The 22,883-nt window shown below is 45.9% G+C and overlaps 1 protein-coding gene across 5 annotated transcripts in view; it reads right to left on the bottom strand.

Moving 5' to 3' along the window:
- Positions 1-1,111: 1,111 nt before the first annotated feature.
- PNPLA4 (patatin like phospholipase domain containing 4) overlaps positions 1,112-22,883 on the bottom strand; it is a 28,965-nt gene continuing 7,193 nt past the window's right edge. For 4 of the 5 annotated variants that reach the window (XM_060087310.1, XM_060087314.1, XM_060087313.1 and 1 more), the window contains 3 exons: positions 14,761-14,826; positions 2,491-2,643; positions 1,112-1,543 (listed from right to left, as the gene is read on the bottom strand). In XM_060087310.1, the coding sequence (XP_059943293.1) occupies positions 1,403-1,543; positions 2,491-2,643; positions 14,761-14,826 (360 nt within the window). In that variant the 3' untranslated portion in view covers positions 1,112-1,402. Of the gene's footprint in view, positions 1,544-2,490; positions 2,672-14,760; positions 14,827-22,883 lie in introns of all 5 variants that reach the window. The other variant, XM_060087312.1, reaches the window with a different exon arrangement.

Genomic DNA, 22,883 nt, shown 5'->3' with positions numbered 1-22,883 from the left:
AGAACCATAAAATTGACTTAAAGAACGGTTTCAAACGGTAAAAAGAGAAATGCAAAACAATTAAAGACGTGCAATTAAACTGGTTTGTGTCTCACTGCTTCATAGTAATTAAGAGCTCATGCTTGGAAAAGCACCATAAAAACGAGTTAAGATTTAAAACGGGTGTACATGAGTCAGTGTAAACCTACACACGAGTCAAGTGACAGGACAACTACTCAAAACATGGAAGACCTGGGGTCAGTATAGCATGATTTAAAAATAATGAAGGAACGATGATTCTGGATTGAATTATTATTTGCTAGGCTACTTGGTTGACTTGGTTCTTTGTGTCTAGTAGTATTTTATCCATTTAAGTTCTTAGAGTACCTATGTCTGGTACACACAGTAATGGCTGAACACTTGGTGAAGTATGGCCTTGAAGGAACAGGGAGAGAAAGACAGAGAAACCAGGACAGAGAAAGAGCTGGGGAGGTAAGGACAGAGAATATTAACAGGGAGGCGTCAGAAGAGCCTGACAATCACGTTAGCTGGCGAGCAGCTTTACGGAGGACGAGGACTAGGGAAGACACAGCTAATTGCAAACTCTGGGCTTCCGGTTACTCTCTGCTATTCACCTTTCTACCTCCACACCAGAAACAACTGTACACACCCAGGAAAAGCAAGCCTCTGTTGCTCCACCCCTTGTTAAAGGCCTTTCATGATGCTGACTATTTCTCACATCCTTCCTGGCCCAACTGAGAGGGAGTGGGGTGCAGCCTGAGAACATACTTCCTTCCGTTCTGGAACGACAGGACACCGTTGTCTCCTGGAAACACCCGTGCTTCACGTCTAAAGGGTGCTGACACATTATCCGTGCAGAGCATGTGCACACCACGACCCTCATGTTCAACTTTCCATGGTTTCCCCAGAGAACCCCTTACCTTTCCAACGGGCTTTCAAAGGATGTGATGGTTCTCTTAAAACGATTCCTTATCACCTGAGTGGAACCTTCTTAATGACGTTGCCAAATTCAACCAAAATGCCTCATTTCCTTGCACCAAGTAATGATTTAAATATGAAAAATTACAAATATTACAAAAACTAATAACAAAACAGATAGAGAGTTATGATAGGCTTTTAAAAAAGGATTTAATTAGAAACCCCCATCAAGAACGGTCTGGGACTTCCCTGGTGGCGCAGTGGTTGGGAGTCCGCCTGCCAATGCAGAGGACATGGGTTCGTGTCCCAGTCCGGGAGGATCCCACATGCTGCGGAGCGGCTGGGCCCGTGAGCCGTGGCCGCTGGGCCTGCGCGTCCGGAGCCTGTGCTCCGCGGTGGGAGAGGCCACAACAGAGAGAGGCCCACATACCGCAAAAAAGAAAAAAAAAAAAAAGGTCTGAAATGTGTTTTGCATTGTAAAGTTTTAAGCGTTGTATTCAAACCAACTTTCTTTGCGTAAAAACTGGATGGTGTCATCAAAGCCACGATGATATAGTGATTCCATTATCGTCTCGCTTGGTGGGAAAAGGGCTTGGTGAAGCCTCACCAAGTTTGCCATGGACAACTAGGACAGAAAGACAAACGGAAGCTGGAGGATATCACAGTACAGGTAAATGGACATCATCTCTGTAACCTAAGCTTTCTTATCATAGGTGCTACTAGCAATTAAAAAAAAATCAGGAGGGGCCTCCCTGGTGGCGCAGTGGTTGGGAGTCCGCCTGCCGATGCAGGGGATACGGGTTCGTGCCCCGGTCTGGGGGGATCCCATATGCCGCGGAGCGGCTGGGCCCGTGAGCCATGGCCGCTGAGCCTGCACGTCCGGAGCCTGTGCTCCGCAGCGGGAGAGGCCACAGCAGTGAGAGGCCCGCATACCGCAAAAAGAAAAAAAAAAAAAATCAGGAGGAAGAAAATTAAATTTAAAAATTCACCCCCACCCATACACTGCATGAGGGCTTTTCAGCCTGGGGACCACTGACGTTTTGAGCCAGATGCTTCTTTGTGGTGGGACCGTCCTGTGCACTGCAGGATGCTGAGCAGCGTCCCCGGGCTCCACCCACTAGACGCCAGCACACACCCCAGACGTGATGACCAAAACTGTCTCCAGACCCTGCCAGTGTCTCCTGCGTACAATATCACCTCCTGCTGAGAACTATGCGACGAGATGAAGGGAATCCACATTTTTATGTAAGTTATTCTGTTAGGTCCTAAGTTTTTCTCTGATGTGTTTACCTACTTAATTCCTGCCAGCTTTTAAAACAACTAAATGATCTAATTTAAAAGTGCACTGAAATCCTGCCCAGTAGACTGCCCTGAGAAATAAGTGAAGACATGGAAAATGTTTCACAAATAGACTGTTGATAGTAACAGTCATGTCCATATGCGTGACACGTGTAGATTATTTAAGATATTTATGCGATTTGTACATAAAACTGAGTTGCCAAAGTTCTGGAAGCACGTGGAAAGTTCTCGGAGATGAAGAGGCTTCACTTACCAGTGAACATCATTACTCACCAGTATGTCCTGCTTGGTGATGGTCACATAGAAATCCAGCTGCCCTTTGTCCTGCGGGGAGATGTCCATTTGCCCGCTGAATGGTGAGATGGTCACTGTCCGGCCTACAGGCAGGAGGGGTAGGCTGTCGGTAAAGCCTCCGTCTATCCACTTCTGTGGAAAGCACACCGCTCATCAGCACCTGTCGACAGCATCCCTCCCATGTGAAGAAAATGAGCATGCATTTCCCCAAAAGGACCCTTTCCTCTAACATGTGCATGCCTTGGGAACGCCCTTAACTTACGATTTATCAGGACCCGTCAGATTAGGTTTGTTTTGGAAGCAAAGCAAATCTTTGTATGCATATCATTAACCCATATAATAAGAACCCTGAACGGAATCAGGAAGTCTCTCCAATTGTTTAAAAGCTTTAAGTGGATCATTTCACATAAGAAGTACCTAAATTTTTACTGATGACGGTGCTTGCATAAGAAGCCATGGGTAATTAGGCTGGGATTCATGATCTAATCAGAATGCAAAGCCAGGTTTACTGTGACACTGAGCAAACCGTCCCCAAAACGGGAGTTTGTGCTGCGTGGCTTGTGGGATCTTAGTTCCCCGACTAGGGATGGAACCTGTGCCCCCCTGCAGTGGAAGCGCAGAGTCTTCACCGTTGGACTGCCAGGGAAGTCCCAGGAGGTTCTACTTTTATCCTAAGAACTGGAAATCGGCATTTTCTGTAGCAAACTTAAAAATAAATAGAACCGCCCGAAACCCTTCCATTGCCAAAGCGGTTCCTGAGTATGTAAGGTCTTCAAGCCTTGAAGAATTGGGGAGGAGGGGCGCTGTGTTAAACAGGAACATTACTCAGAAGAGATTCTGTGCTTTCAGACCCAAGCTCAAAGGAAAGGCGTGGACAGAGCAGGTCAGAGAAGCTTCTAGAGGCTTGTGCAGAATGGTACACTGGGAAAGGATTGAAGAAACACGAAGATGATAATACTCCTTACACTGTTTCAAGGCAAAAGAGTCTCCATCGGTCCTTGAGCCCACATGTTAACAGAATCAGCTCTAACGATAAATAAATAAGCACACATGCAACGCTGAAGTTCAAATGCTCCCAGCTGTATCTGAAGTGGAAATACCCTGCAGGGGATGTGAAAAGAAAAAGGGGGGGCTGGAAATTGTGGAGAATGCTGCACAAAAGAATCTTTTGTGGAGACAGCAAGAAGGTGGGCTGAGGAGCAAGAAACCAGTTAGAATAAAGCATCCTGGGACTTCCCTGGTGGCGCAGTGGTTAAGAATCCACCTGCCAATACAGGGGACATGGGTTTGATCCCCAGTCCAGGAAGATCCCACGTGCCGCGGAGCAACTAAGCCCGTGCGCCACAACTACTGAGCCCATGTGCCCCAACTACTGAAGCCCACGTGCTGCAACGACTGAAGCCCGCGAGCCACAACTACTGAGCCCGTGCACCACAACGAAGAGTAGCCCCTGCTCCCCGGAACTAGTGAAAGCCCACGCCCAGCAACGAAGATCCAACACAGCCAAAGATTTAAAAAATAAAAAAATAAAGTAAAGCATCCTTAACTCAGTTAAAACTGTTCATTCCTCTTTTCTAACATGTCTTTTTTTAAATGTCTTTCTTGTTTTGACTTCTAGAGCTGGTTACTAAATGATCAGTACCGCACTGTTTACAAAGGCCTCAGCCAGCCACCAACTCCCCCCAAAGGGAATAAAAGAAAGTAATAAAAGGTGAAAATGTGTTGAAAATTTCTGTTGAGGGAATTGCATTTTGGTGGAGGAGAAAACATAAATAGATTAGATTAAAATGAACCTGACCTAGATTAATTCGCTTATTGTCATTATTTTTAAAAGAACAAAACACATATAATTATGTTTATTATAGAGCACACGTTTGTGTATAATATGTGTATGTGGAAATACGCACACATATATACACATGCACACAACTATACAAACACAGTCTACAAAAGGGAGGTTTGTAGTGAGAAGGCCCCCAGATATCTGGTTCTGTGCCTTATTGACCTGGAGCTTTTTTTTTTCTTCCCTGATTGCTTTGGGTGTAGATACCAATTTCTGGAATAGGATAGTACCTAGAGAGAGAACAAAAAAGACACCTTCCAAAATTGCCTTTCTTATCCTCAGTAGAATATCTCACTAATGATATAAAAATTCATACAGGTTTCATCAAGGGAAATTAAAACTATGTACCAAGGGTCATATAACTTAACTGAGAACTCACCTGATTTGTTCAACTTAAGGAAGAGAAGGTCAGTCTGGCTCATTAAATTGCTAAGTGTTCTAATCTACCAGAGGGCTAATGACTGAGGTTCCAGGGAACTGAAGATCTTTTTTTCCAAGTTTTGTTCGCTCTTGTTAGCTTATTCTGATTGGATAAATGACTAGGGAAAACACATAGCTTATCAAATGACTTGATCGATTTTCAGCGTTACTGACTCCTGTGTCACCCTAAGCCCACCAGCTCCGATGTTCTCAATGCAGTGTGCATCTTACTCCTGGTTCATGCTCTCCAGAGCTGTATCACTCCCAACAACCACACACACAGACACACACTCGGGCACTCAGATTCTAGCAAAACTTCTGGAAACGATGCCAACAGCAGCCAACATTCCTCCTTGCAAATATACTGCGTGTGGTACAGACGGTTTGAAATTCTGCACTTTATATACTCCCGGCCATGATTCTGACTGTTGGCAACACATTCCTCCAGGTCAGTCCCCCATTCCCACCTTGTGGACAGCACTCCATAAGCTGGGAACTACTTGCCATGAGTCCTAGGATTCCACAATTTTCCTCATGGGTCTTCCCAGGGTAGTTTTGCCCTGTGTTGGTTAGTTTCAGTACCTAGCACTGTCATCCTCAAAGGAAAGGGAAGGCCCAAATACGTTAAAAAAAAAAAAAAAAATTCCCGGGCAAAATGTGTTTCAAAAATCAAACTAGCTTCTGTCCCCGCAGTTGCTGTCACTTGTCCTAATACCCTTGATTCCCATCTCTGACCATATTCTAAACGTGCTCCATCGTAAGGTCCACTGCCTAAGCCCAGAGAGTTGTGAAGGCACAACTACTCAGTAGGGAAGAAAACCTCGTGTCCCGTGGTGGGGTAGGGGGTCTAGTGTGACTGTCCTCTGAGGGTGAAAGCACTGGAAACCAGAGCTAATGCACTTATTCTAAAGGGTAATGGCACCTGTCACACCCAAGCCCGGCAGGGTATTCATCTGTCAGTACGTGTCGACCTCTGCCTTACACATGACATGTTATGGGTACATGCGAGGCTCACGAATTCCAGCAACTCTTGTTACATAATTAAAGAGGAAACTTTAAAACCCGAGGTGGTCACTTCAGCTGAAAGGGCTTATTTGTTCATCTAGCAAGTGTTTCCACAACACGCAGTGTGCGCCTGGATGTGCATTCCACACTGTGATATGCTCACGATGGAACGGCGATGCAGGGCTGAATTTGCTTTAAGTGTATTTTGCTCAAAAACCAAGTCAACAAAAAATACTTTTGCCAGAAAGACAAATACCATATGATATCACTTACACGTGGAACCTAAAGTGTGACACAAATGAACTTACCTACAAAACAGAAACAGACTCACAGACACAGAGAACAGACTTGTGGTTACCAGGGGGAAGGCGGGTGGGGGAGGGAGGCATTGGGAGTTTGGGGTTAGCAGATGCAAACTAGTATATAGAGAATGGATAAACAACAAGGTCCTACTGCAGAGCACAGGGAACTATATTCAATATCCTGTGATAAAGAGTAATGGAGGGCCTCCCTGGTGGCGCAGTGGTTGAGAGTCCGCCTGCCGATGCAGGGGATGCGGGTTCGTGCCCCGGTCTGGGAGGATCCCATATGCCGTGGAGCGGCTGGGCCCGTGAGCCATGGCCGCTGGGCCTGCGCGTCCGGAGCCTGTGCTCCGCAACGGGAGAGGCCACAACAGTGAGAGGCCCACATAACGCAAAAAGGAAAAAAAAAAAAAAAAAAGAGTAATGGAAAACAATATGAAAAAGTATGTATCTATGTGTATAACTGAGTCACTGTGCTGTGCAGCAGAAATTAAACACAACATTGTAAATCAACTATACTTCAATAAAATAAATTTTTAAAGCACTTTTTTTGGAAGACTGAATGAGACATTTATATCTATAATTATTATAAATACCATGGCACAGGGCCTAATGGTTTATTAAACAGCCTCTCATGTATCATTTAATTTGATCTTTACTATGACCCTACTGGGTAGGAGGGTCATGCTAGTAGTATGTTCAGTTTCCTCATTTTACAGAAAAGGAAATTGATGCTGGCAGGGTTACTTGTTCTAGGTCAGGGGTTGGGCAACCACCTGCTTCGGGAAATGAAGTTTTATTGGCACCCAGCCATGACATTTCCCACTTCACAGAGCTTTCCCACAAAACAGCAAAGTTGGGCTTCCCTGGTGGCGCAGTGGTTGAGAGTCCACCTGCTGATGCGGGGGACACGGGTTCGTGCCCTGGTCTGGGAAGATCCCACATGCCGCGGAGCGGCTGGGCCCGTGAGCCATGGCCGCTGAGCCTGCGCGTCCGGAGCCTGTGCTCCGCAACGGGAGAGGCCACAGCAGTGAGAGGCCCGTGTACCGCAAAAAAAAAAAAAAACCCAGCGAAGTTGAGGAACTGTGCTGATACAAACAGTATGTCCCACAATGCAGACAGCAGTTAGTATCTGATACTTTCAGAAAATATTTGCGTGAAGTAAGTCAGAAAAATACCATATGATATCGTTTATATGTGGAATCTAAACTCTGACACAAATGGACTTATCTATGAAACAGAAACAGACTCCCAGACACAGAGGACAGACTTGTGGTTGTCAAGGGGGAGCGCGGGAGGGAGAGGGATGGGCTGGGAGTTCGGGGTTAGCAGGTGCAAACTATTATGTATAGGATGGATGAACAAGGTCCTACTGTACAGCACAGGGAACTATATCCAACCTCCTGGGATAAAACAGAATGGAAAAGAATATGAAAAAAGAATGTCTCTGTGTAAAACTGAGTCACTTTGCTGTACAGAAGAGATTGGCACAAGACTGTAAATCAACTTTACTTCAATTAAAAAAAAAAGAAAATATTTGCCAGCCCTGCTGGAAAGCACGCTGGCAAAAGGGGTGGAGCTGGTCCATTCACTCCACACTCACTGTTCTTCCTCACACACTGTAAGACACAGCGGAGGCGGGGAAGACCAGAACTGTTTCTGCAGGGCTGAGGGGAAGCGGACCAGGGGAAGTGAAGGAGGTTTGAAAAAAAAAATTTGAGTTACAAACATACCTTGTTTGCTGTCATGATATGGAGAACAAACAGTCACGCCTACACAAGGTTCTTGGGCATGACTCAAAACAGAGTGGGGAGAGGAGGGAAAGGGAGGAAGGGGAGGGGGAGAGGGGAGAGGGGAGAGGGAGGAGGGCGAGAGGGAGAGGGAGAGAGGGAGGGGAGGGGGAAGAGGAAGGAGGGAGGGGTGAGAGGGAGGAAGGGGGGAGAGAGGAAGGGTGAAGGGTGAGGGGGGAAAGAAGGGGGGAGAGGGAGGAAGGAGGGAGGGGGAGAGGGATGCGTAAGGGAGAGGAAGAGGGGGAGAGGAAGGGGGAGGAGAGGAGGAAGGGGGAGAAGGAGGAAGGGGAAGAGGGAGCAAAGGAGAGGGGGAAGAGGGAGGAAGGGGGAAGGGAAGAGGGAGGAAGGGGAGGGGGGAAGGGGAGAGGGAGGAAGGGGAGGGGTGAGAGGGTGGAAGGGGGAGGGATGAAGGGGGAGGGGGCAGAGGGAAGAAGGGGGAGGAGGAGAAGGGAGAGGGAGAAAGGGGAGGGGGAGAGGGAGGAAGGAGGGAGTGGGAGAGGGAGGAAGGAGGAGGGGAGAGGGAGGAAGGGGGAGGGGAGAGAGAGGAAGGAGGGAGGGGGAGAGGGGGGAAGGGGTGAGAGGGAGGAAGGAGCAGGGGTGAGAGGGAAGAAGGTGAAGGGGTGAGAGGGAGGAAGGGGGAGGGGAGAGGGAGGAAGGGGGGAGAGGGAGGGAGGAGGGAGGGGGAGAGGGAGGAAGGGGAAGGGGTGAGAGGGAGGAAGGGGGAGGGGAGAGGGAGGAAGGGGGAGGGGAGAGGGAGGAAGGGGGAGGGGGAGAGGGAGGAAGGAGGGAGGGGGAGAGGGAGGGAGGAGGGATGGGAGAGGGAGGGAGGAGGGAGGGGGAGAGGGAGGAAGGGGAAGGGGTGAGAGGGAGGAAGGGGAGGGGAGAGGGAGGAAGGGGGAGGGGAGAAGAAGGAGGGAGGGGGAGAGGGGGGAAGGGGTGAGAGGGAGGAAGGGGCAGGGGTGAGAGGGAGGAAGGGGAAGGGGTGAGAGGGAGGAAGGGGGAGGGGAGAGGGAGGAAGGGGGAGGGGAGAGGGAGGAAGGGGGAGGGGAGAGGGAGGAAGGGGGAGGGGTGAAAGGGAGGAAGGGGGAGAGAGGAAGGGTGAAGGGGGAGGGGGGAGAGGGAGGAAGGAGGGAGGGGGAGAGGGTGGGTGGGAGGGGGAAGGTTAAGAAGGAGGAAGAGGGGGAGGGGAAGAGGGAGGAGAGGAGGAGGGGGAGAGGGAGGGAGGGGGAGGGGGAGAAGGGGAGTGGGAGGAAGGGGGAGGGGTGAGGGGAGAGGGAGGAAGGGGAGGGGTGAGAGGGTGGAAGTGGGAGGGGGAGAGGGACAAAGGGGGAGGGGGGAGAGGGAGGAAGGAGGAGGGATGAAGGGGGGAGGGGGAGAAGGGAGAGGGAGTGTGTTCATGTCAAATAGATACCCACCCCCCAGGACACAGGTCAGAATCTACCATTTGGGATGAAGAAACACAGGAGGGGACAAGAGACATAGGAGATTTTTTAATGAAAGGGTGACAGGTTAAAATAAATAAAATTTTAAAAATTAAAAACTGCCTGAGAAAACCTGCAGTACGGACTTGTACTAAATAATGATTTTTGGTAAATTGCCAACTTAATTTTTGGATTTCTGAAGGTTGCTCAAAAATGGTGATTCTATATACCCAACTTTCAGGAAGCTCTAGCAGTTGAAATTCTACAAGTGCTATTTATTAATAGAAGATGTGGGCCTCCCTGGTGGCGCAGTGGTTAAGAGTCCGCCTGCCGATGCAGGGGATACGGGTTCGTGCCCCGGTCTGGGAGGATCCCATATGCCGCAGAGCGGCTGGGCCCGTGAGCCATGGCCGCTGGGCCTGCGCATCCGGAGCCTGTGCTCCGCAACGGGAGAGGCCACAACAGTGAGAGGCCCACATACCGCAAAAAGAAAAAAAAAAAAAAAAAAAAAAAAAAAAAAAATAGAAGATGTTCCTTGGAAAACTAAGCTATTTTTTCAAAAATCAAATAGACATGCAGAATTTAAAAAGCCAATGAAAAATAAGAGCTTCTATTTCAGCATAGCTGTAAATTGATAACCAGAGTTCCATCAAGCCAAATCTAGCTGGTCGCCCAGCCAGCCACCACCGTTCGCTATGACAGTGATTGAGCTATGTATCCTCGTGACATGTCTAAATCATGAAGAAATACAAGCCAAAGGACTGTAATAATAATTGTATATAAATACATAGTAACAGAGTATTCTACAACTCTCCTTCCCACAGATATGCCAATAATGAAAAGATTAATAATTCATAACCCATGCAAAAGGCTCAATGACTAGAATACAATGATAAATATTCTCTATACAATACACTGTTAAAATATTACTTGAAATCTAACCCAGAGCAAAAACCAAACCTATAGCTCTTCTTGTGATCTGCATCACAGTTCCACAGATTAAAATATCAAAATAACAATAAAATAGTCACTTGCCAACACTAATGCCATGTCTTAAAATGAAACAAAAAAACAAACAAAAAAACACTGATCAGGGATCTCCCTGGTGGTCCAGTGGGTAAGACTCCGAGCTCCCAGTGCAGGGTGCCCGGGTTTGATCCCTGGTCGGGGAACTAGATCCCACATGCCGCAACTAAGAGTTTGCATGCTGCAACTAAAAAGATCCCGCGTGCTGCAACTAAGACCCAGCAAAGCCTAAATAAATAAATATTAAAAAAACAAAAACAAAAACTGATCAGTTAAGAGCTCCTCTTGAAAATCCTTATTCTTGTTCCACATTGATGACCAGAACCTGTGAAAACGAGCTCTGAAAGTAGGCACATTCCCACAGCTTATTCACTCACTGGAAAGAGGCCATGTACACAGAAGGAAAATCCACTGGTAAAAATGATAAGATTGAACTTCAATTTATTTCCATTTATTCATTTATGCAATTGTTAATGAATATCAAGTATAAGTACGGTGCTAAAAACAGTCTCCTAAGATAAAGCCAGAGAAAGTGACAAAAACTTTTTTAAAAATTAGGAAAACCAGGGACTTCCCTGGTGGTGCAGTGGTTAAGAATCCACCTGCCAATGCAGGGGACACAGGTTTGAGCCCTGGTCCAGGAAGATCCCACATGCCGTGGAGCAACAAAGTCCGTGCGGCACAACTACTGAGCCAGCCTACCACAACTACTGAAGCCCACATGCCTAGACCCCGTGCTCCGCAACAAGAGAAGCCACCACAGTGAGAAGCCTGCGCACTGCAGTGAAGAGTAGCCCCCCTCTCGGCAAGTAGAGAAAGCCCGCCCGCGGCAATGAAGACCCAAGGCAGCCAAAAATAAATAAATAAACTTTTTAAATTAATTAATTAATTAATTTTAAAAATTCAAAAAATAAAACATTAGGAAAACCAAGCCATTTTCCAAGATGTTGTACCACTTCGAACAACTGGTAGACAGTTTAGGAAGGAATCATGTTGTTATTTACTGTGGCTTAAGTCAATTTTAAGTCTTATGAAGGTATGAAACTTCTACGTGATTAATAAAAGAGTTTTTTCAATAAAAATATCAGGTCCACAAATAAGTATTAGTGAAACCCAGTATGTTCCATAGCTAAGTGACACCGGACGTGGAGATGAGTGGTCAGCGGGTTGGACAGGAGCTGCATGCAGAAGCAGCTCAGGACACCTGTTGGTCTGCCTCAAACCCAAGCGATGCTGAGCTCTCTCTGCCCCGCTGCTGCTGCAACCGCCATCGCTGCAGAAAAACCACCAAGGCCAACCAGCAAATCAAAACCTGACCCCCACAAAAGCATCAAAACCCAGAACAGGAGAAAGCGTGACACAAAGTTTTATGGAGTTAGGAAAAGCTCACACCCACAGCAAAACACTGCATTTAAAGCAAAGTTCGCATTTCCCTGAAAATGGAGCGATTCTCCAGACTAACCTGGTCTAGAAAGCGTATTCAGCTGAGGGAAGGGAGGGGGCTGACAGAGTCCATAGCAAGCACACAAGGGCACTGGCAAGTCGCCACCATGTGGCTGTAACACAAAGCCAGGTCTCCGAGGAGCACACTGTCAATCATTGTGTGCACGGGGGCCCCTCTTCCTGGACTTCATTAAACATCCAAGGTAAACCGAACGCTTTCTGGAGACATTAGGTTCTATTCAACAAGTAATTATGACGTGCCAACTGTGCACAGATGTCAGTCATCAGCAAGGCCTGTCCCGCCTCCCAAGGTCCCTTTTTTCTCTCACACCTCCAGGTGCTGCATTCCCTGTTTAATTGAGACTGCCCTTTCACGTTCCCATCTAAGTATTCAATCACATAGCAGGAAATTCATCTGAGAACATTTCACCCTTTAACTATTCCTAGGCTTCCTGTCATACACCTGGAGCAGTGGGGATGGGGAGGGACAGAAATAAAATAAGGGAGATGTTTTTTTAAAGGAATGACCAAGGCAAAGTAAAGCAAGAGGCACAGCACAGATGCAAACATTAGAAATCATCCTGGGAAAGTGACCCCCTTACTAAGCCTGGTGACTTCAGTGAAGTGAAAATGTTTCTACAACTCAGTTTCCTCATCTGTAAAATATGGGAGTAATAATCCCTACAGCACATGGGAGTGGACTCTAATGCATCCAATAGAAAGCAATAAATACTGAAGTTTTACTTTTCCTGGTAAAAGAAATACAGAAGGTGGCCTGGTAAGATCCCCCTCCTCAAGTCACTCAGGGCCCAGGTCTTTGCATCTCATTATTTGTCTCTGTCTAGGGTGTGATCTGTGACCTCATGATCCAGAACAGCTGCCAGAGCTCTGGTCATCACATCTAAGTCCCAGGCAGCAGGAAGGAAAGAAAGGTACACAACCTCCCTTCCTGTAAGTCCCACAGTAATTCGGCCTACCTCTCACTGCCAGCACATAAGGGGGGTGGCCACACCTAGCTGCAAGGGAAGCTGGAGAATGTGGCCTTTTATCTACATGGTAACAGGCCCAGAAAAAAATTGGGTTTCTGTTACTAAGGAAGAAGAGGACAGTGTATGTTGGAAGAAACTAGGAGCCATTACTACCCGCATCTCCTTCATAATACAGTTATTACTATTTAAACACGGGAAATGTTCAGCATAGTCTTGGAATATACTAGGCTTCTGGGACTCAGCTCTGTTCTAGCCTTGATTCCATCCCTCCTTTTCCCCCCATCTCCTTTCCATCACTTCCTTACTATACCTACATCCCACGTTCTCAGTCACCACCTCTTAATTTATCTATCACAACAGAAATTCTGTTGATTCTTGGATTCTGAATCCCCTTTTCATGATCATATACAATCTCATGAAACACCTGAGCATTTTGCATATTTTTTTCTACCATTTAGCCATTTCTGTCATGATTATATATTATCAAGCAATAGCGTGAAGTAAAATCATTACATTTCAGATCATAAAATTAAAGTTCATAATCATAGGGGCTTCCCTGGTGGCGCAGTGGTTGAGAGTCCGCCTGCCGATGCAGGGAACATGGGTTTGTGCCCCGGTCTGGGAGGATCCCACATGCCGCGGAGCAGCTGGGCCTGTGAGCCATGGCCGCTGAGCCTGCGCGTCCGGAGCCTGTGCTCCACAATGGGAGAGGCCACAACAGTGAGAGGCCCACATACCACACACACACACACACACACACACACAAAGTTCATAATCATAATGTAAAGTTGATTTTGATAGCATCTGTATTCGAAATTTATATGTAAAAATAAATGTTGATTTTTTTACGGCTCTAAGAGAAAATACTACTTAACTGACTTTAAAATCATTATGTAAAGGGGTTACCTCCCAAATCTTCACATAACAGCAAAGTTCATACTCCTTGGTAACTGAGTACCTGCTAGCTCTGAGGGGCAGTATCCAAAATAGGAAAAAACACCCCAAAACAACAACAACAAAAAAACACCTGGGTTTCCATGAGCTTATGTTTATTTTATGCTGCTTTAAAAAATTCAATGTATATTATGTTTCTACTTGGTCACAAAGAGGGTTTTAGCCTACAACATGTAAGCCCATCACTGCAAACAACATACTGTATGCATATAGGTAATAAACAGAGTCCACGTGGGACCTGATGGTCCACTCTGAGGCTGTCCATCTACATGGCCTCATCCAGTGACTCAGCCTCACCCTCCTCATCTGCCCGTTTGAGACAACCGTCCCAGGGCAGACTGCTTTGGGCCAAGGATCCTATGAGAAGCACAGAAAAGGGCGGGAATGACCAGGAAAACTCAGAGAAAGAAAGTCACAAGGCCTGACAAGGTCAGAACACAGACAGATCCCCAATCACATCAGCTAAGAGATTTGCAAAAGTCAATTCCTTGGTTGTAAGATCATGCATTCACTGAGCACAGGCCCTGTGCTGGGCCTTCAAAGTGAAAGAATGAGTGACAGCTATTAAACACTTTTCCTGTGCACATTTATGAATGAATACGTACATATCATGTATATATAAGACAAATGGCATTAATCATCCATGAATATGTGCCTGATCTTGAGTAGGTGTTAAAGAGACAGTGTATTTGATGACAAAAAGTATGTATCTCTGGTGTGGGTTAAATAGATACTGTATTTGGTTCTGAGATGCATATCTCCGGTGTATGTATTAAATAGCTACTGTGTTTGATCACACAACTTTTAACTCTGGTGTGTGTTGAATAGATATTGTGTCTGGTTATCGGTGTGTGTGTGCAAGTGTGCAGGCAATAGGGCACCACAGCACCTGCACTTGATTTTTTTTGTTTTTTCTGCTAAACAGAAACAAAACTATGGGGAAACAAGTCATACAAATGGAGTTGGAGCCACCAGAATAATAATACAATCGGATCTTTCGAAGGAAACGTATGAACACGGGATTTACTGATCATTTGTCAGTTGTAAGCATCTTACCTGTCCTTTGTATTCCACTGGTTTTAGTCCTGCATAAATGGGCAGAAAGCTGCTGGCTAACAGGACCTAGACGGATAAAGAAACAGCTTGTGAAAGGAGGCATTAACATTCCTACAATACATTTCATGTCACCTACTATGATATTAAAATTGTTTAAACGTACAAAAATTTACTATAAGTTCCATGTATTTCAAGTGCACAGTGGGACACCCTTAAATAGAAGATAACATTTATTGATATCAGAAAAGACCTTAAAGAGATATGCACAATTCATTGTTCTCCATCTCCATCCACTTCACCCGAGTAATACTGGCACTTAAATTGTAGACAGCCAAGTCATTACATAATTAAAGTCCAGATAAGTCTAAATTCCTGAGTGTGTACAGGTTGCAAGTAAGTTATTTACGACGTTCTATCCTACACTGTAAGAATTATTTGAAAGTTTCACTCTATCTTCCAGAGAAGCAAACCCCTCTGGTTATTACAGCTCAGGGGATGTTTTCATTTATGTCACCAGGATGTAGCACATATCATGGGCTAGTTACATGCCTGGGTATGTAATGAGACGCTGGCAGGGAGGGGCACCAGTTATACTTTCTCTTCCATTTAAAAAGTCGAAAAAGATTGCCATTTAAAATATTGCCATTTTGGGCCTCCCTGGTGGCGCAAGTGGTTGAGAGTCCGCCTGCCGATGCAGGGGATACGGGTTCGTGCCCCGGTCTGGGAGGATCCCATATGCCGCAGAGCGGCTGGGCCCGTGAGCCGTGGCCGCTGGGCCTGCGCGTCCGGAGCCTGCGCGTCCGGAGCCTGTGCTCCGCAACGGGGGAGGCCACAACAGTGAGAGGCCCGCATACCGCAAAAAAAAAAAAAAAAAAAAAAAATTGCCATTTCTTCCCACAGAAGAAGGTGAGCTCTGGGAAATTTTCTGACATGTACAAGTTTTATTCTGCAATGCAGTTTTCAAATCGCTAGTGTTCTATTTGGAAAGATACAGTATTAGATATGGAATACTTAAGCTCCAATCCTTCAATTGATAATTGAAGACTCCATGGCTGTTTGTTGTCAGAGAGTTCACGAGATTTTTTTTCCAAGTAGATATTATTCAGAACTGGATTGTGATCCCCAAAATGATTTGTACATCATCCACTTAGAATTCTTTAGAGATCAGAGGGCATTTCCCCCAAAGAAAGAATGCTATAAGTATGATTTGTGAGGTCTGCTCTCAAAACCCAGCAATCCCACTACTGGGCATATACCCAGAGAAAACCATAATTCAAAAAGACACATGCACCCCAGTGTTCATTGCAGCACTATTTACAAGAGCTAGAACATGGAAGCAACCTAAATGTCCATCAACGGAGGAATGAATAAAGAAGATGTGGTACATATATACAATGGAATATTACTCAGCCATAAAAAGGAATGAAACTGGGTCATTCGTAGAGACGTGGATGGACCTAGAGACTGTCATACCGAGTGAAGTAAGTCAGAAAGAGAAAGACAAATACTGTATATTAATGCATATATGTGGAATCTAGAAAAATGGTATAGGTGATCTTATCTGCAAAACAGAATCAGAGACAGAGATGTAGAGAACAAACCTATGGATACCAAGGGGGGAAAGCGGGGGATGGGATGAACTGGGAGATTGGGATTGACATATACACACTATTGATACTATGTATAAAATAGATAACTAGTGAGAACCTACTGTATAGCTCAGGGAACTCTACTCAATGTTCTGTGGTGACCTAAATGGGAAGGAAATCCAAAAAAGAGGGGATACACATATACCTATAGCTAACTCACTTTGCCGTACACCTGAAACTATCACAACATTGTAAAGCAACTATACTCCAATAAAAGTTTTTAAACATAGCTGATTTATTCTGAAGTGCAAGTAAATGAGAGACCCAGTCACCAGCATAACGTGATTTCTATAGGACACTCCTCTGTGGGCGGCGACCTGACACAACTCTATTGCGACACCGCTGGGACTTTGGCACAGACTTTCTTATGCGATGGCTCCTCGTGACCAAAGATCCCACAGACGGGAAAGGGTCTGCATCTCCTTCACAGCCGGATGCTACTGATACCTGCAGGTACCCCCCCCCCTTCGCCATAGTAGGAATGAAGACCCTCCGTAGTGGGGAAACAGCATCCTCCCGTGCTGCTGGTGTACGTGAGCGCCAGGGCATCAGTCCTGGGTGCAAGCACGGCCTCAGCCACGGGCCCCTGACAGCTGGCCCGAGCAGCGTGGTGGGGCTTCAGATTGCAGTAGAAGGAAACTCAATGGTGTCAAAGCACAACAAAGGGACTCTAGCAGGAGACAGGAAGGGATCATGCCAGGTGCTCCTGCACATTTCTGCTGTGCCAGGCTGACGCTGGGTGCCAGAATCAGCTACACAACATCTGGGCCCCGTGTGGAGTGATAATGCAGGTATTCCGAACTGTAAGGTGTCGAGAGCAAAGCATTAACCCACGGCGTGATGACACCCTTGCACAAGATTTCTCAGCCTTCTAAGAAGGGTCAACGCAAACGAGCCCCCCACTTAGGTATTCATTTCAAAATCTCAGCTTTCGGCGTGGGGCCCCCATGACGTTACCCACACCCTCTCCACAAAGACGCCAAGCAGGAGTGAGCATCCCCTCCGGTGATTTGTGGAAGATCACATCCATCCGTGGGGCCAACAGGATAGAAACCAAGCCTCTTCAGGCCCAACCTCGTCAGCCCCCTGGTAGCCCCGACCTGGGCAGCTGAGCATTTTTCAGAGCAAGGCTGTTCACAGTTATGGTCACTGCCTTCACCCTAACTAATCTGGCCCTATCATCAGTTGGCTACTCCTTTAAAAAATTAATTACAGACCCTAGGTACCTTCTGCAAGCACAATGCAGCTATTTAATGAAGTTATTCGGCAAAAATGCAACACTGCACCATAGCGATAACCGAAACAATTTGTGGATAGCACACATATTGGGAAATTACAGTACTTAGACGCCTTTAGACAGCCAAACACACTCTATAACTGTAATGACTTACTTCACTATAACAAGCAGAAATGTGGCCTGCAAAAAAAAAAAAAAGAAAAAAGAAAAAAAATCACTACCCTTAGAAACAGAATTATGTGGGTTTTTTACCTCCCGTGTGTCAAATTATAATGTGAAGTTCACAAGTTAATGCTTAGAACTCTTTTTGAGCTGTTTAGATGAAAAATGCTATCCAATTACTTTGATACATATAGTAACAGTAAGAATCCTCTGAACTGATAGGAAAAGTGCAGTGAACTGGAAAATACTCATCATTCCCCCCAAAATCAGTGTATTTGTTCTGTCATAGTTTATATGGGCTAGTGATTTGTATATCAAACTATGGTTAGTGGAAAAATTAGCTTTTGATAGATAGGAACTAAGCGGCTTGTCTTAATTCGATGTCAGCTTACTGCCATTTTACTGCAAGCAAACAGGATTTTCTAAGGCAGGGGACAGTTCATGAAACATGTACTATTAGGCCTCAACATGCTTTTACTGTCTTACCTCACTGGTGTTCCAGTGAAATTTTTCTCACCAACAAATATCGATACATCTAGGGCAGTGGTTCTCAAGCTGGGGGGCCGGGGGTCTGAGCCCCGTGGGGACATTTAGCCATGTCTGCAGGCTGTTTTGGTTGAGGACACCGATACAGAAGGCAGGGACCTAGTTAGTGTTCCTGCCCTGTCACTTAGCCCAGCACTTTAAGAATTACATGTATGTTAAACCATTGATTTGGTTTCTGTTTCCTTCTCACCAAATACACAAGGATAAAAATAAAAGTCAGCGACTTCCTGTAGCAACTGTATAAAGCATGGCCAAGTGTATATTCAATACACGTTCAGACTAGCTCTTTTCATTTTACATGTTATAGAAAAGGGGTGTTTAGAAAATTACGTGGCCTGGCTTCCTTAGAGCATAAATTGTCAACCAGTTTCATTTACGCCTAAAGTTGACTGTGGAGTTTAATGAGAATCTGGCTGTGTATTCAGAACCTGCTGGTGTAGTTGAAATTCAAAGACAGATTCAAATTTGTCTCACCCAGTCTTCAAGATAATGACCAATCTTAAATTCAGTCCTTATTTCACCTTCACAGGGTTAAACGTGAGAAGGTCTTGCTGTAAGAGCATACGCTCACTGTGTGCAAGGAAATTCAGGCCATCCTGGCAATGGAGACAGGGTTCTTTTTCCCAAGAGGGCCACCATTCTGCAGGAACGCCTTCCTGGGTGTATGTGTGCCAAAGAGCATTCAGGGATGTCAAAAGACCCTCTCAGAGCACATACGCGGGGTGTCAGTTTTAAACACAAATTTGATGCTTTGTACCAATTCAGACAAGCGCCAGAACACTAGCCCTCCCCCTCCGTGGCACGGTTGATTTCAATGTCATTCCTGCTGAGCTGTGGCTGTGGCGTACGACTTTCTTTTAAATAAAGGGTTTACTTCCCTAAGTATGCGTTGTGGGAGGCTAATATTGAAATATGTTTGGATTTCCTGATTGCAAGTTTCCTTCTGAAGAAGGATAGCCCAGAATTAAATCTGGAGCTTAAAATGAGTGAGTTGAGGTGCAAGATGTATACATTGGGACATTCAGGGCACAATATGTAAACGGGCCCACGAATCAAGGAGTTGCTAAAGACCCATGACGAGTATTTGCCTCTGTGCCTGGGCCTCCTGGCCGATGCTCCCCAGGGCTGGAATCAGCGCTCTACAGTATGGGGTTTCGGGGCAATGTGGGGCTTAGCCCCACCCCCATGGCTCTGCAGGGCACTGCCCTAGTGGGACGTCTCTGCAGTGCCCTGTGCTGGCGGGGGTCCTGGTACTCGGGGACCTCTCGTGGAAGGGAGCTGCCCTGATGATCTCTGAATGGCCTGTGTCCATGGTCTTCGACTACATATAGGTCCTGGCATCTGTCTAGACGGCCAACTCATCGAACCTCCTTATCACAAGGTTATCTGGCCAGATGGCCACACACTTCCTGTTGTGTCCTAAACAGGTTCTCTTATTCTCTTCAGTATGCATAGGCTGAGAAGGTTCCAAATCTTTAAGTTCTGCTTTGCTTCTGAGGAACAATTCCATCTATAAGTATTTCTCTCTTCTTGCGTTTTACTCTAAGTAGCCAAGAGAAACCAGGCTGCTCCTTCAACACTTTGCTTAGAAATCACCTCATCAAATATCCAGTGTCATCACTTGCAAGTTCTACCATCCCCAGAACACGAGGACATGAACATAATCCTGCTATTCTTGGTCAATGTATAACACGGGCGACCTTTCCTCCATTGTCTGATAACATTTCCTCGCTTCCATCTGAGACCTCATCACTATGACCTTTACTACCCAGGTCTCTCTAAGAAGACGGAGGCTCTCTCTACAGTTTGTTTTTTTTTCTTTCCGAGTCATCACCAGAATCACCGACGGCAATGCAGGCTTCTTCTAACGTGCACCTCTCAACTCATTGAGCCCCTGCCTGTTACTCAGCTCCAAAGCCGCTTCCACACTTTTAGGTATTTGTTACAGCAGCATCCTCACCTGTCAGTGCCAAGTTCCTATCTCAGTCTGCTCAGGCTGCTACAACAAAATACCACAGACTGGGTGGCTTAGAAAGGACAAGTTTATTTTCTCACAGTTCTGGAATCTCAGAAGTCCAAGATCAAGGGGCTGGCAGATTCAGTGTCTACTGAGAACCCACTTCTATGTCCTCACATGGTAGAAGGGGTGAGGGAGCTCTCCGGGGTCTCTTTTACAAGGGCATTAATCCCATTCATGAGGGCTCCAGCCTCATGACCTCATCATGACCTCATCATGACCTAATCAGTCATGACCCTCATGACCGACAGACCCCTGCCTCCAAATACCATCATATTGGGGGTTAGGATTTCAACACAGGAATTTGGGGGGGGACACAAACATTCAGACCATAGCACTGAATGAAATCACCATGCACATAAGATCCCAAATACTATGGAAATCCAATCCCAAATAAAATGAGTCTTTGGACCACATAATTGGTCCAAAGAGGTTCTCAGAAAATAATCAACTATCACTGCAACTATCAGATGAAAGAATAATTTTTTCATGCCACCAAAAGTGAAGTTAATATAATTTAAGTATGAATCATCACACAAGCACATTGGTGAATGTACACCAGGTCAATGGTTGAAGAGGTGTAAAAATCAGATGCCTAAAGGCAGCAAAAACTTGGTCGTAATCCATTTCCCGAGATTTTATAGATGTAGGTGAGCATGTTGCTCATGAACAAAGATAAGGGGTAAAAGAAGAAAATGTTTAAGAAAGGGTGAAGCCTACCCAGTCTGCAAAAAGAAAGCTGGGACCTTAAAATTTCATGACAGACTTACACAGGGATGCTGACCAGTGATGTGTGTGGCTTATTATCTTATTTCTTCATTATTTACTAAATATTGACTGTAATTAACAAGCTTATAGGATTTGACTATTTCAAGCACACTTTTACATGATTTTTTCAATTTACTCGCCATGGTAACACTGATTAGCTTTCATCTCCATTTCACAGTTGAGAAAACTGAGGCTCAAACGTAATTAGCCTCAGAGGACACTATCAGGGAAAGACAGACCTAAACAGGAACACTGGGAGATGCACAAAAAACAAGTGATAATCCAAGACAGTGTAACAAGACACAGACACACGGACACCCATGCATACACTTTGAGATACAGGTTTCTAGTTTGATTTTCAGGTACACAGACAGCCTATCTGTAATAAAAGGCAGCAGTCGGCTGGTGGATAATGAAGAGCTTGACATTAAAAAGAAAAAAAAATCTAGTAATTAAGAGAATAAATGAGGCATTGATTTAAAATCACCAATATTTAGTACTCTCCCACATTCCTGTCCTGGCTAGCAATTGATTTAATCTCCGTCTGTCACCTACAGACTTCCCAGATCATAGACATTAAACCCAAGGTTGAGGGATCAGAGCCAGGCAAGCAAAGCTCCCAGGAGACGCCAGTTACAAACTGTGGGCTGCTTCTCCTCTTGGCTTCTGGAACTCAGCGCCCTCCGGTCTCTAGCTAAGGAAGTGGGGGAGTGGCCAGTGCCTTTCTTCTCTCCCCGACACTGAATGAGGCGGTCAGAACCACCACCCCAGACAGCGGTCTCCCACTGGCCTCTTTCTTCAGAACACAGCATGTCACTGCCCAGAGTGTGTGTGTGTTGGGGGGAGGGGGAGATATTTTATTTTCCCTTCGTATTCTTCTCCCTCCCTCCTGCAGTCTTCACCTGTCTTACTTTTTTGAACTACATGCTCATGAGTATTCCAGGCATACATTTCATACATTTTTATAGCCACCATCTGCTGTCAAGGAATCATCTATCCTTCCTTTCTGTGAGTTTCTGCAAAAGGTTAGAGCATTCTACTAAACATTTAAACTGCTTCTCGTATAACCTAGGATATATGTTAATTATTCAATGATTCTCCTTACAAGGTGTTATACGTTTGTGCCAACTAGTTCTCTTCTGTTCAATGAACTCAAGTAATGACACCAGTTCTCTGAGTAGTTATTATCCAAAACAAAGCAAATCAAAAAAGTCCTGGGCTTCCCTGGTGGCGCAGTGGTTGAGAGTCCGCCTGCCGATGCAGGGGACATGCGTTCGTGCCCCGGTCCCGGAAGATCCCACATGCCGCGGAGCGGCTGGGCCCGCGAGCCATGGCCGCTGAGCCTGCGCGTCCGGAGCCCGTGCTCCGCAACGGGAGAGGCCGCAACAGGGAGAGGCCTGCGTACCGCAAAAAAAAAAAGTCCTGTTTGCTTACTGCAGTAGTTTGCTATGGCTGCTATAACAAGTTACCACAAATTGAAAGGCTAAAAACCACACAAATAAATGTATGAGCACGGGCCCGGATCCACCTGGGCAAAAAAAATCCAGGTGTTGGCAGGGCTGCATTCCTTCCTGCGGGCTTGAGGGAAGACTTGGTTTCCCGCTCATTCAGATACTGGTAGCATTCAGTTCCATTGGCTGTAGGACTGAGGTCCCTCTACCTCACTGGCTGTCGAGGGGAGCACCCCTAGTGCCCTCCTCATACAAAGGCTCCTGAGTCTCAGAACCAGCAAACGTCTCCATTT

Source organism: Mesoplodon densirostris, chromosome X (assembly GCF_025265405.1).
Source record: "Mesoplodon densirostris isolate mMesDen1 chromosome X, mMesDen1 primary haplotype, whole genome shotgun sequence".
NCBI lineage: Eukaryota > Metazoa > Chordata > Mammalia > Artiodactyla > Ziphiidae > Mesoplodon > Mesoplodon densirostris.
This window is presented reverse-complemented; position numbering and strand designations above follow the sequence as displayed.